The following is a 17,224-nucleotide window of genomic DNA, read 5'->3' as shown; positions in this document are numbered from 1 at the left end:
TCCAGGTTTTGAACATCGAGTTTCCATTAATTTTATATTCATTTTTTAAAAATCCTAGCTTTTATCAAGTTGTTTATACTTTGTAGTTCTAGATCCATATATGTCTTCAATACAAATATTTGCAGCACATCCAACATAACCATCTCTAAAGTACAGATGGCACTCAAAGCAACTGGTGGTGAACAGAGAAGGTAAGGAACAAATGCTGAGGCAGAGTCCCTATGGTGGAATATAGTGTTACTTAATATATACTGAATAAGCATGGCTTACATAAGAGTAGACAACAAATAAAAGAAAGGGCTCACTTTATTACCCTGTTGGAAAACTTAATCATGTTAAATAGAAAATCAAATATGACTTTGTTTACTTGTCATAATTATATTAAAAGAACAAATAACCATCATTGATTAAAATACATAAAGGAACCAACAACCTGTGGTTTCATGTGCCTCTCTACACTTTTTGTATCCTGTGTCACTTTACCAGTAAACTACTTGGAATTTCAGTTTGATTTCTTCTAGCTTGCTATTAAATTCTGATTTACTAAAGCCAAAACCAGACATCACATTTTCATCACCCATATTCATGAGCTACTAAGCACTTAAAGTTACAGGTGTAGTTTAGTGGAACTTGGTAAGTTGGTATTACCTCCTATTTAAGCGGAGAATTCTCCAACAATGCTTTGTTGATTTCAGATTGATCTACTAGGGAAACATTTCATGCAGTTGTGGCTAGCAGCTGCGTTTTAGTAGGTCAAGATATCCATATTTTCTCTCTGCTCAGTGTATATCTACCTTCCTGCTTTCTTCTGCTCACTTTGAGGGACCATTTCTCCACTCTAAGTAGTTCTATTAGGGATGGGTTGATGAACCAAGTTAGAGCATACCATCAAACAGAATGGATATTTTAAGAACAAGCAAAGGAAGCAAGACTGCCAAGCAAAGTCCTCCCAGGTCTCTGCTCAAAGCAACAAGGAATACTTTAGACATTAATTTAGGATTTTAGAACTACTGAAGGTTTGAGTACCCACTATATGAAGACAGGATATTTACAACAGGAAAAGAACCAAAGACAGAGAAGTAGGAATCAAAACTGAACAACTGAGAACATGTGAAAATTCTTGTAACTTAAGCCTCAAGGTCCAATGACAGCTGAAGCAGCGCCGTCTTTAGACATTCCTGTTCTCTGAGAATTCTCTACCATGCCTTGGTGGTGCTTGTGTCTGAATCCTGGTGGACTCTTGTACCATACAGACGTTACAAGCTTTATTCGCTCTCCAAAGCCCAGAACTAGCTGCTAACATCCCTAATTCCTGTTTCTTAAAGATCTCCTTTCCCCAAATGGCACTAACACTGCTTTGCTGAAACAACTCAAGAGCTACTTAAAGTCACTGGGATGATTTTTCAGTGCCTGGCTCTGGGCATCTCTCTCCAGCATGTCAAAGCTGATTCCTTTGTTTCCTTGTGGAAACCTCTTCTTCCACAGCTCCTGGGGAAGAGTTCTGTCCCAGTTCTCCCCTGGTACTTGCTTTCTTCCCACACCTTGATTCGAGTGTTTCCCAAGAAGTTGTCCTTGGCCCTCTTCCCTTTTCTTCTGCCCTCTATCCCTTGGCAATCTTTTACAATCTCAAGTTTCCAATAATTGTCACATAAAAGATTTTCAACTCTACACTCATAAATCTCTATTTTGCATTCCATTCACATATATCCCAATCTACATTCTGTGGAACTCAAACGGCTAACTTGAAATTAAGTTTGATACTTTCTCTTTTCTTTTCATGTCTCTAATTTTAACAACTTGTGGAAATATTAAAATTAAGTACTATTGATGTTACCTCAGCTGAGATATCCCTTTGACTCGATTTTGCCTCTCACTTGCCCTAATTCAGATTTACACATAGAGACAATATACAGAGACAGACACTCACTCCAATTCACTTTTTAGACAGGATCTCTATGTATCCCAGGCTGGGCCAGAACTTACAATGTTGACCAGGTTGGCTGTGAATTCACAGAGACCTGCCTGCCTCTGTGTCTTCCATGCTGGGACTAAAGGCATGCATCATCATGCTAAACCTAGATTCTGATATATCTCTTTAACAGCTAGCTCTATTGGCTAACTCCATTATCTCTCTAACCTCTCTCAATTCTAAGCTCTCTGCTATGATATTACATTGACAGAAAACTCTACCTTCTTGATATGATATGAACTAGTTCCTGGCTCAAAAAAATTTCAACAGTCACTCACAACCTTTGTCTACCAACAGAAGTCCCCAGTCTGGCTCCAAATGCCTTTCTAGGTTGCTTTTCTATAGTTGCTTTCAGTAATTCAGCACTACCTCACCTAACATTTTCACTACCCATCTCAGTGTGTCTCCCTTTCCCTGCCTGAGTGTCTTTACATATCTCCTCATAAATAACTCCTACCACCCCTCAAGGCTCTCTAGAAATGCCAACTCTTTGATGAGCTCTTCTTTAATCTTTCTTGCTAGAAGTAATTTCCCTTTTCCTTTGAACTCTCATAGATGGAGTACACTATTCCTTTCCCTTGAAGTCAAGAATCTCATTCAATTCAGCACTGAACACAGTGTTTTAGTTGACAAAGGCTTATTAATTAACAAATGATGTAGTAATAAGTCTTTCTTTCCTTGGCCTCCTGCTTGTACAGGAGACATAGCCAGACCTATGACCGATAGCAGGCCCAACTACTAATGAATTCTGACAGCTGGGCAAGGTCCTTCTGTGAGAAGAAACTCTGCCTTCTCAAAGAATTGATGGGTTAAAACAAAACAGAGAGAATATTCAAAAAGGGCCTAGCCCATACTCTTAGGTGGCAATTAGTGCAAGCTCCCTTCCATTTCTCTCCTTTCTGCATTACCTTCTAATCTGAGAGTTCTCCAAATGACCCATTATAGAAAAGGTAAGAATCACACAGGTAATGAGGCTTCTTGTGCTCACTACACAACTGCTAGGTTGGTGATCTTCATGAACAATCCTCTTACTCAAGTAGTGCAAAGGAGGAACAAGGGAATACCACCACACAACTAAGTCTATCACCCGGCGACTGAAGAGAGGCTTTGCTTTATCTGAGATGTCCAGCAGAGCTTATCTGGAAGGTTTCACCAAGGAAGTAAATGTGAAGTGAGTCCCGTGTAGTTCCGAAGCAAAGGTCAGTCCTTCTTAGTGCAGTAGCCAAAGAGAACAATGACCAGGTACTATCTCCACCTGGGAAACACGCACTGAGATTAACAAGAACTCATTTGAAATTTCTGGCTAGGTTTTTTTTTTTTTTTTTTTTTTTTTAAATAGTTTCTACCTGAACCCATTTATAAAAATAACTCAAGTTGTTCAAGCTTGGTAAAAGGCAAGTATTTCTGGGTAGACCAAGAATAATGGTGGCAGGCTACACTGAGCTTACAATATGCTCAAACTTTAACCAGTACTTCTGCGGTGCCTAAGAGGAAACAGAACTTATATTCGAGAATTACAGATGAGAACATGAAGGCTTCAGAAAAGTGACATTTTTGCAGTGGTCAAATACTCTGCATTTGATTACCCATCCCTGTTGGAGTTGTTTACACACCCCTTTTTATAAAGTAGTGGCTCCACTTAGTACTGAACAGATTAAATGAAACAAGTAACAGTGAACTGGCATACAGAATCCTAGCCTTCACTCCAGTATCACAAAGCCTTAAGAGTCAAAGTGTTGGAAATGATAGAATTGTCTTAGTCATAGAGTGTAATCAGTAATAACTGACTGAATGCCAACACTGGCAGTAGCTTCAATAGTTGTTGCTACATCCTTGTAATATCTACAGGAACTTTCCAGTGACACATGGAAACGTAGCTGGTATTTATTCTTCCTGCTGTTTCTAACTAAGCCATTTTAAAAACTCTAAATTTCAACCATTCCCCAAATGGCTACCACTGCCTGACAAGTCCAAGAGAAGCAGAAGCATTTGTAGCTGTATAGATAGTATCAGGCAACAGATCCTGACACTGCTGCATGAATGTTTTTCCAGAATCCTAGCTTTCTTTGAATACTGCTAACAGACATATCAACCTACTCTAATTCCTTCTTCAAAGCAAAACTACCTTGTCTCCAAATATTTCAATAGAAAGACAACCATTGTGACTATTGAAATTTCTCTACCTCACATAGACATACTTTTTATATGTTATCCAATATTCTTTTTATAGTAGTCCTGTGAGGATTCTCAAAGACTAGGAAGGTGAGATACAAAAATTAAGAGACTGTTTTAAGACCTGAGAACCTGACATGTACTGACTTCAGTGCCAGAATCTACTGGAAAATATTACTAAGTAACAATCTGTATGAGCTATAAAGCTTTGAAAAGTAGATTAAATGTGAAAATAACTGGTAACAATATTATCTAATATATCTAACACACATAGAAAAGGTTGGATGGAATTTCTCTAAGAGAAAGTACACATTCTTCAGAATTCAGAAGGAACAGGGCTTTGAAGGCCAGGACCTTCAGAATCTTTCAGGACCCAGAACAACAAAACAGCAGAATTATGAACTTGAGCAAGACCCAAAACCCTTTCAGCCCAGGTCCTGCCTTTATAAAACTTTCTTGTAGGTATGAGAAAGGACATATGCACAATCAAAGGCTTTATATGTATGGTATTAATCATTGTATCTTTATAAGACTGAATTCTTCAGGTCCCAAGCAGACTGGTTACCAATCACTAGTCTTAGTAACATGTAACAATTCTAGCCTCTTGATAAACCTACTAAACCAAACTCCCTCAGGAACCATTTAACTCCCCTATACCACTTAGCTTAAAAACTTCATGATCTAGAATCATCTGAGGAATGTCTTTAGAATCACCATTTGATCTTTTCACAACAATTCACTTCACATATTCCAATTCTCTGGAAATTTCTCCCTCCAAACCATTCCACATCCTATGATGTTCTTACAGGGTACCCTTACTACCTATCCTCATCCAGTCAATTCCCACACCCTACAAAACTCAACAAAAATTATTCTAGAAATCACAAAAGCTTCCCACATCCTACAGTCTCAAGTAAATCTAGTGCTTTTGGCTTCCACTCACCCTATATATACTTCAGTACAAGCTATAATCTCCCTCTGGAGATTAGATCAACTTTAACCAACAGAGTTTCCTGGAATGATGGAAATGATTTGTGTCGGCTTATGTGGTATTTCTAAGCATAGATAGCTACTGACACTAAAATGTAATTCAGGGCTGGCAATGTGTTTCTGTGCAGAGCATTTATACAGCATGTATGAGCCTTGGGTTCTGTCACCACCACTACAAAAAAAGAAATGACCTGTATGAAATGTGGCTAGTTCAGCTAACAAGCTGAATTTTTGCTTTTCATTCATATCTAAATTTAAATGGTCACCTGCTTCTAGTTGGTATGATATCAAGCAACGTAACGTAAGGGGTCAGCTTCCTACAGAACTACTCTGTGTCTGTGTCCCTATCAAGCACCGCAAGAACTGGTGAGCAACAGGACTCAGTGTTTGCTAAAAGAATAAACAAATGTATAACTATACATGAACAGCTTTTATATACTGTTGGGAAGTGAATGTATCCCATACTCTTAAGTGTTCCAGATCCCTATGTGAAATTTGGCCAAGCCTAGTCATAAGTTATAAAGAAGACCTCATTAACTAACATGAAAAAAAAAAAAAAAACTCTGGGCAAGTCACTCATTTCTACTTAGGGTGCTCAGCTTTACAATCACTCTTAAATCATTTCCAGATGACTTTTGAACACATGGTTATGAAGTTTATGAAACATTACAATAGTCAAGGCCGCACTACTCAGGAATGTTAAAAATCAACTACATTGTTTTAAAAAGCAAAAATGAAGCTTTTTAATGTTCATATTAACCTGAAAAATAAACTCTTGAATGCCTAAACTATTGCTAGAATATTAAAGACTGTTTTGAAATAAATAACTTGCAGCTCTCCTGATTTTTTTTTGAAATCCCATCCAGTATTCAGCGTAGGCATACCAACTTAATTTGATAAGCTTTATTAATGTGATAGTACAATACAGAGAAAATATAACCTAGCTACAAAGAACTAGCAATCAAACTCAATTTACTTCCAATTAAAACTCTCAGCTGATAGAGCTCGTGAGGTTCACAAACACTTGGTCATTTGAGAGTTTGAGAAATCCAAGATGTGAAATTTCACAAAGCAGAGATTAGCCAGGTTCCCACCACAAAAGTCCCTAAAAGGGTAACTGGTAATTGCAGGTATCAACAAAGGTGGTCTGCACACAGTGGTCTGCTCCAGAGTGCAGGAAGCATCTCCATTTCCTGTCTGGTACATCACACATCCCACAGTAGCTACACAATGGCTGACCAACCACTTGCTAATGTCCTTTCATTACATAATTACTTCTGTAAAGAGATACTAATCCTGAAGTCTAAAAGTAGATGTGGGAAAAAAATCGAAGCAGAAAAGAACCTTAACAAGTGATTATAGTGGTGAAGATAGAGACTTCAAACAGTATTATTGAAAAACAATTAATAGTCATTATATGAAAAGCATAAATAAAATACATCATACCCTAAAATTCTTTTACCCAAACATAATTTTCCTTATGCACTTTAAAAATAATAAAATACTAGCTAGCATTTATAAAACAATCTGTATCATATACCATACTAAATATTTAAGATATATTTTGTATGCACCAGAATAATAGAAATGAGGGATTATTATTAACCACAACTTATAGTCAAAGGCTCCAAGAATCTAAGTAATTTGACCCAGTTCTTAAACTTGTGACAAATAATCTTTGTCCAACTTTTGCTGGAGAAGCATTAGGCTCAACTAAGCAGTGTGGGAAGAAAAAAAAATTCTCTTCCGTTTTATTAAGTCTTTAAACAGCAATTTCAATGAGCAAGGAATAAAATCTGGGTCTAACTTGACTCCTACTCTACATTGTAAGAGAGGGGTTGAGCTAGAAGAGGCAGCTTCACTGACTTGGTTCTAATATTCAACAGACAGAGACCAGGACATGATCTATAATGTGAATTTAGATCCCTTCAGGCCTATGTCTTTTTTAAGCCTTTATCAAACTGTAACCTTTCTACTGCCACATATCACATAATCCATAAATTGCGGCTTATATTAACTGACTCAAATCTAATTTTACTGTCCACCAGGATTCCAAAAATAAAACCATAGTTTTCAATTCTTTTAAAAAACTAAAGGTTCCTCTTTTCATTATGGGCATTAAAAGTATATGGAAAGCACAACTAAAGAAATGAGAGGTTAAAAACACATGAAAATTTTTGTTTTCATAATGCAACTAACAAATAGAGAAATGTTCTTCAAGTTGTTGAAGGATGGGTAGCAGGCTGCAGTCACACACTTGTCCCCCAAAGGTCATGTGTGAAGAGCCAAGGGGATCTATTATCAGTGTCCTGCTGCTATCCACTTGCTGTCAAAGGGCTCTCTTGCATCATGGCCCTGGAACGCCTTGTGTTATTTCTCCTGTTCTGTTACCCATACAGCGACTCCTTCAGCAACAATGGTAATTATGCAGGAGCCACACTATCTGAGGATCGCACTGTAATTAACTTGTGTCACTGCGGCAATCATGGTTATAATAATTGCAGGGGGAAAATGTCTTATGGAAGTAGCAGTTTTTAGTTCTGACTTTCAAAAATAACTTTAGCAATTATACTGCTTAAAAAAAAAAACAAGTTTGTTCTCCCCAGCCCCCAAACACTGTTCCTTTGCACAAAGCTCAGCTGAGCTAAGCTATGGGAGTTTTCAGACAAGAATCATTAGGCTCTCTCCACTTCTTCTCAGAAGGAGTAGAAAACACACTAGTGCACATTGCTCAAACTAGTACTTACAGCTCCTCCAGAAAAGGAAAATTCTTAAATGCATCTTCTGGTAACTGGGTGATATTGTTCATACTGATATCCCTGCAAAACAAAAAGTTAGAAACATCATTAGCTAAGTAGTAGTTGTCAAACTGTTTAAGCCAATAGAAAACAAGTTACATGCTGATATTTTGTACAGAAGCTAGGGAAAAAGTGAGTATGGAAGACAAGGGAACAGTCATAATCTGATTTTAGAATCAATGCTTAGAAAAGTTAACTCTTTCACTATGAATTATGTACCACAATTTAGAAACACATTGCAATCCTGGAATTTCCCCCTTTTAGGTATCAGAGGAAAAAAAATATTTCATCTACCCAGAAGAAGTAGGCTAGTGTAGGTTCCCAGTGTCCTGAATAACAGGGGTAATCAAAGTCCTATGCCTGACCAAAATAGGCAAACACACACTCCAGGACTAGATAAAATAGATCTGCAGAAGAAAATGGCTTCTGAATTACAATCATGGACAATAAAAACAAGTCCTAGCTCTAGCCAATAAGACATTGTCTAAAAACTATAAAACGTCCTCTAGGTGAGAACTGTCAGTGGGTTTCATTTGGAGCCTGTGAACAGATGCAGGCTAGAGACAAGTGCATACATGATAGGTATGTAGTCAGTTTAGAAAGGAGGGAACTCACTCAACGGTGTAACTCAACAATTAGCTAGTTCAAACAGTTAAAACATACTTTATTAATCATTCCCCTCTTCCCTGGCAGCTGCCTTTGAATTGACTTTCTCTTCTATACTCCACTTGATATCAATACTGTGAAAGACATATTAACAGCCTTCTGAAGGAAAGTCCTGGCATGCTCTGCGCCAAACTGAGCACCTCCTTCAGCTGCTGCTGCCTCTTATCTGGAAGTAAATGCCATGGATGAGCCCTCTAACGCCAAAATCACCTAAAGCTCAAGCATGAAGCAGCTCCATTGCTGGATTATAAGGACTGGCAGGAAGAGCCATTAGAAAAAAAAATCAGGTATAAACTAAGATATAGCTGACATCAATTCACAAAAATCTTTTCAAGGTAAGACACCTTCAGCTCCTCAATATTGGAGTCACTCTGCCCCACCTCTTGTTCATATTTAGAAATTTAGATTGCATCTCTTTCTTCCTAGTCTTTCCCAGGTGGAAAACATCCTGGACTAGGAATGACAGAAACAGCAGTAGGACCAAACCCAGCAGGAACAGAAGCCGATGCTCTCAGTATAAAACTGCACCAACTATCCGCCTTTTGCTAACCTGGTAACCAAGGCTCACTGTGGGGCAAAATAACCACCTCAGAGCTAACAAGAGGAGGAAAATGTGCACTTTCTATATAGTACATAATTCCTATAACTCTCCTCGCTGCTAACCAAGATAGAAAACAAGGTTACAAATTAGGAAAAAGGGGGTAGATGGGGGAACTTCAGTGACAACATTTAGCATATGCAAGGCCTCAGGGACACCAAAAGAAACGAGGGAGGAGAATGGCCTCAAGACCTTGGCATAATCATCAATGCATCTTAAGTCACAAACCTCTGCCTGACAATTGAATAGAAAAGGGACTATAAATAGCTCATCAACTGAGGAGTCAACGTACACATAAATTTCTCAGAGTATGAAATTTCTCTTTAAGTGGATCTTATTACTAGACTCACAAATATTCCAATTTTTTTTCTATCACTGAAAAATGACTCAAATCCTACTAAAGATAACTTAGAAGACATTGTATCTTTCTCCAGGAAGTATTATTTTTAAATCCAGTTCCCAATGCTACCTACGGCAGCAATCATCAGTAAGGAAAGGGAAGGACCCCTTTCCCATAAAGACTTTGGCAAAGAGCTAGAGAAATAACTTCAGTGGCGAACTACACTTGCTGCTCTTCCAGAGGATCCCAGTTGAGTTCCCAGCACCCACATGGCAGTTTATAAGCCTCTGTAACTCCAGTTCTAGGTGACCAATGACCTCTTCAGGACTCTGCAGGCACCAGGCAAATGGTACATAGAAATATTTGTGGGCAAAAGACCTATACACATACAATAAAGATAAAATTTAAAAACAATCATTTGGCAAAAGACTGGTAAAATACTATCCAAATAGGGGACAGGAAACTGACAACTGACACCCAAGCAGTTGACCCTGGGCTTCTTTCTCTCTATAAGGAAACAGTTGAGCTAACTGGTTTGTTTGGCTTCCTAGCCAGAGAGTGTATTGTTTCTTTCATTTAAAGAATGAAATGCTCTAAGTTCATTTATCATGGAGGAACACTTTCTTTGTTGTTGAAAATATACAAGGCTCACTTAAGGATTTTTTTTTTTCTGAACAGTTTACCATGATGTAAAATATAAAGGTTGAAAGAAAAAGCAATAATCTCATAAGTAAAGAATGATTCTGTAAAATTACACATTTTTTGCTACTTTTTAGCTATTCCAGTAAAATGAGAAAGGGGACAATAAATTATTGATTTATTGCTTTATATACAGTCACCCCAAACTATTTAAGGTTGGCATATCTGAATTCAGGTGAGTTCCACAGTATCAGAAAAACCAGTGAATTGCTTCATCAGAAAAGGTCTAGAGTGAACTAATTAATCTCACATCAAAGGTGGGGCATGTAATATAATTAGAAACATCGTTTATTCTAACAATCTTGTCTGCATTCAGCATTTTTTTAAAACACACACTTACACATATACATATCACACACAGAAACACAAACTAGTGTACACACACACATACATACTCACACAGACTCACACACACACACACACACACACACACACAAACATACACCCCTTCCCTTCCCCCACAAAGTAACAGGACACAACAGGTAGTTTGCTATGAGCTGTAATTGCAATTAGCAAGACTCTGTATTTACAAACTAATGTATGTTAAACACATAGGGCAGTTTTGAGGTCAGGAAGAAGAGTTCTGATATCTTAAGAAATTTTACACGTAAACCTTAGCCAAAGGTTCCTTTTTATAAATGTTTTCCCTCACACTATCTAAGCTACAGTTATAAACATTTAAGAATAAAGTAAAAAGAGGCAAAAGGGGTAGACTATAAGATACAATCTCCAGGCAGCCCTAGAATCCTGTGGTTACAGAGTATAAGGTGGGTGGGTGCCCATTTAAAATAATGAGAGCTAATGGTGATAAACAACCTACAGACAGCACTAAGAGGAGATTCTAGACCTGACATCACCAACACACACAAGAGAATCCAAGTTGCACAGACTTCATAAATAAGAGGTTAGAAGGCATGCTGGGTAATGAGTTATCCTGTAACAATTCACAAATGGAAGCCCTAGCTAGTAATTACAAATATATGAAACTCACACAAAATACTGAAGTAAAAGAAAGTTGCTTAAAAATCTTTAGCTGGGGCTGAAGAGATGGATCAGTGATTAAGAGCATTGGTAACGCTTTCAGAGAACCTGGATTTGACTCCCAGCGCCCACGTGGTAATTTACAACCATTTTTAATTAGTTCCAGGAGATATGAATCTCTTTTAGCCTCCATAGGCACCAGGCATGTATATGATACACACACATAAATCTTGGGAAAACACCTCCATACACAAAATAATAAACAAACAAACAAAAAATAAGTATTTTAAGAATTATAAAGAAAAAAATTTTCAGCTACAAGACACTTTCACAAATGAGTCAGTAACTTCGAATTTCATGAGCAGCTCAATCTACCAGCCAGCCACAGCAGTTACAGAACCCAGTGATTCACCACTCTAGATTCATACCCAAAGATAAATGTAACATCGAAAATAAAGTCATACATACAAGGTCAGCACTAGTCACAAACATCACCCAAACAGAAGACCTCAAAGCCAGGCCACTGGTTAGAAATCCACAGGTTTCCAAGGACAAGTGCCTGGGCCTCAGCCACACTGCCTGGGCTGTGCGACCTTGGGCAGGCTGCTGAGCTTTCCACATCTGCCTGCCTCATTGTTCAAAGGGACGCAGTAATCATATAGATTCAGACTGCTGTGAAAATGTCAAGTCCTGATTAAGAAGCTCACTGAGTGGTAGGTATTAACTTTCCTTCATTTGTTTGGCTGTTACTAGAAGTCCTCTGAATGCAGCAGACTTAGACAGGACTAAAAAGGTGGCAAAGCATAGAACATTTGGTGCCACCCAGGAAGAAACCACTTTACAAAAGAAAACAAGAAACTCTGAAGATCAACACCTAAAACTGAAAGATGGTCCTAAAAATTCAAAAGTACATCAGATCGAACACTTCACTAAAAACCAAACACCAAACCAAAACAGAAAAAAACAAAAATCAAACAAAAAACAGTTAAAGGCCAAATACTGACTTTCATACCTTTTTAAGTTAAAACATTTTTATATATGCATATACATATACACACACATATATATTTTATATATGTGGGGAAGAGAGTGGATCAAAACAGGGTTTCTTTGTGTAGCTTTGGCTATCCTGTAATTTGCTCTGTAGACCTGGCTAGTACTCAGAGATTTGCCTGCCTCTGCCTCCTGCCTCCTGCCTCTGCCTCCTCTGCCTCCTGCCCCTCCTACCCCTCCTGCCCCTCCTGCCCCTCCTGCCTCTGCCTCCCACGTTCTGGGATTAAAAGCATGTGCGACTATTGCCCGACACAAGAAATTATATTTTGAAAGGAAAACATATCAGTGGTACAAAGACAAAATTCTCTCTCAAAAAGATTAGAATGGGGGAGGGGTTAGATAGGAGGTGCTCAGTAGTTATGAGCACTGGCTACTTTTGCAAAGGTCCTGAGTTCAATTCCCAATACCCACACGGTAGTTCACAACTGTCTGTAACCCCACTTCCAGGGGATCCAACACCCCCACACAGACATACATGCAGGCCAAACATAGTGTACATAAAATAAAGCAATAAAATAAATTTTTAAAAAAGATTATGGTGACTGCAAGCAGTTTAGTGTGAATAATGGAGACAGTCTAAAACTTAGTTTGGCAGGGTAGAGGGAAAATCTTTCCTATACATCTTTGTTTTCATAACAAACAGAATACAAGGCTACATTGTCCACCCACACAGCACAATGCTTCCAACTCTTCACCACAGAGATGACACACAATAGCACAGCATTTCACTAAAGAAAACACACCTGAACACTAAAACACCAAGTCACTGATTTCCATATTACTATTCAAAGGGTGCAATTGTTTTCATTGAAACTGGTAAATCTCCCCATGGTTAAACTGTCATCTTTTCCCTCTCCCATTAAGCCTAGTAATGCTGAAGCATCTACACTGTAGAAATTCTGTTTCCACATCCCCCCCTTTTAAATCTCTGTAAGTGCTTCACAGGGAACTTAAGGTATTTGTTGGTGGCCAGTATGTACTATTATAGCTTCTGCTACTCACTGTGTCCTCAAAGGATCTGGGACTTTGGCCTGAGCAGTATTTAATTTTAAACAGACCTGTGTTGTCTAAATTTGAATGAACAATCTATTTGCATTACTTGAAACTGCCCTCCTACTGGCACATACTGTGCACCTGAAAACTCCTCCGCAACTTACAAAGTCACTACAGCACATTCAGGATCTATAGAACACAGTTCTTAATTTCGGTCTCTCAGAGGGCCAGGGAAAGGAGACACACATAACAAATGATAAGAACAACAAAACTGGTTGATGGTGTCCTTTAATTCAAATAGTACATGTTGATTATGATACACTAGTTGTCTTACAACAATTTTTCCAGGGTCTCCGGTAATCAACTAGAAATAGTAAGACAATTTCCAAATAACAGATGTCTACAGTAAACCCCCAAACTAAAATCAACTATGAAAAGTTCTTCATGAGCCACAGGCTAGTAAAACGGCTTCAACTACTAGTGGGACCTGCCATGTAGAAACTGGAGCCTGAGTTCATCCCTGGAACCAACATAAAGGGAGAGAGGGCGAACCAATTACATGAAGTGGCCTCTGACCTCCACACAGACGCGCACACACACACATATATATACACATATACACAATATAAACAATAAACATTTTTAATTACTAAAAAAAACTGCCTGGGGTGTAAATATTTGGGAAGAAGGCTTCTAACATCCAAAAGCAGTAAAAATTCACATTGTACCATTCTCCTAGTTAAAATTAACTAAGAGTGTGATTTCCCTTCTGACACTATTCTAGTGGAGTAACCTATGCTATTTCTTTAAAAATAAAATAAAATACAAAAACTATCCATACTATCAACATCCACATATAGCCACTGCCATATTTGTGTGTATCATTAGAGTTTTTTCTAAAAGTTATCATATAATTCTAAGAAAGTCATCTCTTGATACCTATTTTAATTTGCAAAAATAGATATTCCTGCTAAAAATACCTTTCAGTGTCTCTAAATACTAAAATTTAATATATATCAATATTTTTGTTTGCTCTCCCCCCCCCCCACACACACACAGCTTGTATACACCAGTTTATCTTTGGTACTTAATATCAAATAGAAGTTAACTAACAGATTTCTTTACAATTAAAAAGCAGTAAATAAAAAAAATAATAAAGAAAAGGCTTATCATCCATTCACTAGATCAGTTCAAAGTTCTCACTGTGTACATATGTGCTGACACCAGGCTAGCATGGGAACGCTGTCAGAACAAACATGTTCATGCTTAGTTTTTACTTTAAAATCTATCATCTCACTCTGTTCTTAACTTGAAATTATATAAGGTATAATTTCAACATTTAGTTAAACTTAACTTTAAAAATTTGCATTATTGGGCTGGAAGACAGCTTAACAGGTAGTGTTCGCCACAGAGACATGAGGCTCCCACATTCAATCTGCATGGCCCACATTTAAAATGGAGTAGAGAATGCACCTCACTTTTTCTTTTTTGCTATGTGAAGCTCTGTGTGTGTGTGTGTGTGTGTGTGTGTGTGTAGATGTGTCTGGAGGGCAGGAATCACCTTGGGCCCTGCTCCTCAGGAGCCAGCAACTTTACATTTTGAGGCAGGGTCTCTTGTTGACTTGCTTCCTATGCACAAAGCCTTGGGGGTTTGATCCCCAACACCATAAAACCACAAAACAATACTTCAGAGGTACAGGAGGGAGAATCAGTAACCAAAGGCCATTTTTGGCTACAGTGAGATCAAGGTCAGTCTATGGATACATACAATTCTGTCTGGACAAAACAAAACAATACAAAACTAACAAAAAAACAACAGTAAAAAAGACTACTGATTTTTAAAAAGCTGAGTGTGGATGTACATACTTGTAATCCCAGTGCTGAGAGGCCTAGACAAAAGGACCCCTGGGCTTGTTGGCCAGCAAACCTAGATTACTTGGAGAACTCTATGTCAACAAGAGACCCTGCCTCAAAATGTAAAGTTGCTGGCTCCTGAGGAGCAGGGCCCAAGGTGATTTCTGCCCTCCACACGCATCTACAAACACACACACACACACACACACACACACACACACACACACACACACAGCTTCACGTAGCAAAAACAGCGTCCCTGCATTTTAAAAATAAGAACAAATATATATGTCTGCGAAGAAGAACTGTGATTTCCCAATGCAGATAGGCCAGAACTATACAGGTGGTATTTTAATCAGATGCTTCTCTATAGAGTTGTGGCCTCTTTTACCCGGCACTCCTAGGATCCTACTAGATGTCAACACAGACATGCTTCTAATGCCTTGTGAGCATTCCTACTGCAAACAGCTTTGGGCACTGGTTCAAAAGGCTTCCCTGCTGTCCAATCTCTTCCCTGACATTCAAGTACCAAAGTGTAACCCTTGCTCCCTGGCACACAGGAGCAAACACTTATTTCTTTGTAGTCTTTGTATCCTTAGAACACTCCCCACAATCATTGTACTGACACTTAAAAGTGAGTGCTGATTACCCAAGGGAAAAGATACCAACTTATAAAGTCACTTTCTACTCTAGGCCCTTCTATCCCAGTTAGAAGATCTTTCTCCCAAATCATGCTTGAGAAAATGCCAGGTTCAAACCTTGAAAATTTGCAAATTTCATCAGAGATAAAGAATGTCTAATTCATTTTATCATCACTATCATGGGTTAGAACCTCCATTTTAACAACTCTCAGAAGTGTTACATAAAATACTTCAAAAGTGGATTGTCATTGTTACTATATTAAAACACACAAAACAACTGGTAAGATATATTAGTAAAACATAAAGAACGTGAGCACCTACTTCCTCTAAGCTTTGCCAAAGTCATACAGAAACACAATATGAAAAAAAGTTCTCAAAATTAGTGATTAGAAATAAACCCAATTTTAAAAGAGACAAAATAGTTGAACAAATGTTTTATCAAAGACTGGTGATGTGTGCACATCAAACGTTACTTAGCACTAATTACTAAGAAAATGCAAGTCAACCCATATTATGATACCATAGAGATATCAGAATTTTACAGAGTAATGGCAGACAATGAGAAATGCTGATCAGGCTGCAGAATAACTGTAACTCCATACACATATGGAGCTATTGCAAAAGGCACAACTGCTCTAGAAAATAGCTCGATGGTTTCTTATAAAATTGGACATATACTTACGACCATATGATTCAGCAACCCTAGGTCTCAATATCACTGCCAAAAACTGGAAACAACTCAAAATATCTTTGTGTTAATGAATGTGTATTAATCCCTTGCATGTGTATTAAATGGAAAGTGATCTAGCAATGTAATGGAACAGACTAGGGACGCAACCAATGATACAAAAGTCCCAAATGCATTGCGCTAAAGTAAAGCAAAGCAACCAGGAATAAAAGAGGAAGTTACAGAGACAGAAAACAGATCCGTGGCCTAGAGATGACAGAGATAGAACTACCTCTAGGTATCTCTGCTAACAGGCAAAAATATCATTCATTCTATACCTAGAGGCCTTCTCTCCAATCCTTACTAAAACCAAAAATGTGATTTTCAGACTTGCTTGAGGATCAAGAAACTGGAGTTCTTTTAGTTTTAGATTGAATGTTTTGCCTTTGTTGGTTTTTTATTAGTTTTTCTGTTATCAGTTTGAATGAAGAAATTTAGCCAAACCCATTCATTTTCTTTACTGGGCATCTATCGTGTTTGTACCTGTATTCAGAGACACACAAAACATAGGCACCCTAAAAAGCTTCACAAAGCAGTACAGAGACACAAAAGAACAAGAGGAAATTATTAAGTTAGATGAAAAGCTGAAAACCACACTCAGTGAACTCATGTAATACACTTGGGGTATACTAGCAGGTGTTGGAGTAGGTGCTGGCTCAGTGGTTAAATTTGCTGCTCTTGCAGAGGATCTGGACTCAGTTCCCAGCACCCGTATCAGGGGACTCACAACCATCTGTAAGTCC

General features: G+C 38.1%; 1 protein-coding gene across 1 annotated transcript in view; it reads right to left on the bottom strand.

Annotated features, from left to right (window-relative positions):
* Window positions 1-17,224, bottom strand: part of Lgr4 (leucine rich repeat containing G protein-coupled receptor 4) — a 93,447-nt gene that overhangs the window by 35,675 nt on the left and 40,548 nt on the right. Inside the window, exon 2 of the mRNA XM_034494916.2 lies at window positions 7,879-7,950. Coding sequence (XP_034350807.1) covers window positions 7,879-7,950 — 72 coding nt within the window. The remainder of the gene's footprint in view (window positions 1-7,878; window positions 7,951-17,224) is intronic.

This window comes from Arvicanthis niloticus, chromosome 2 (assembly GCF_011762505.2).
Source record: "Arvicanthis niloticus isolate mArvNil1 chromosome 2, mArvNil1.pat.X, whole genome shotgun sequence".
Lineage (NCBI taxonomy): Eukaryota > Metazoa > Chordata > Mammalia > Rodentia > Muridae > Arvicanthis > Arvicanthis niloticus.
The sequence above is the reverse complement of the archived record's forward strand: the minus strand, read 5'-3'. Positions and strand labels throughout refer to the sequence as shown.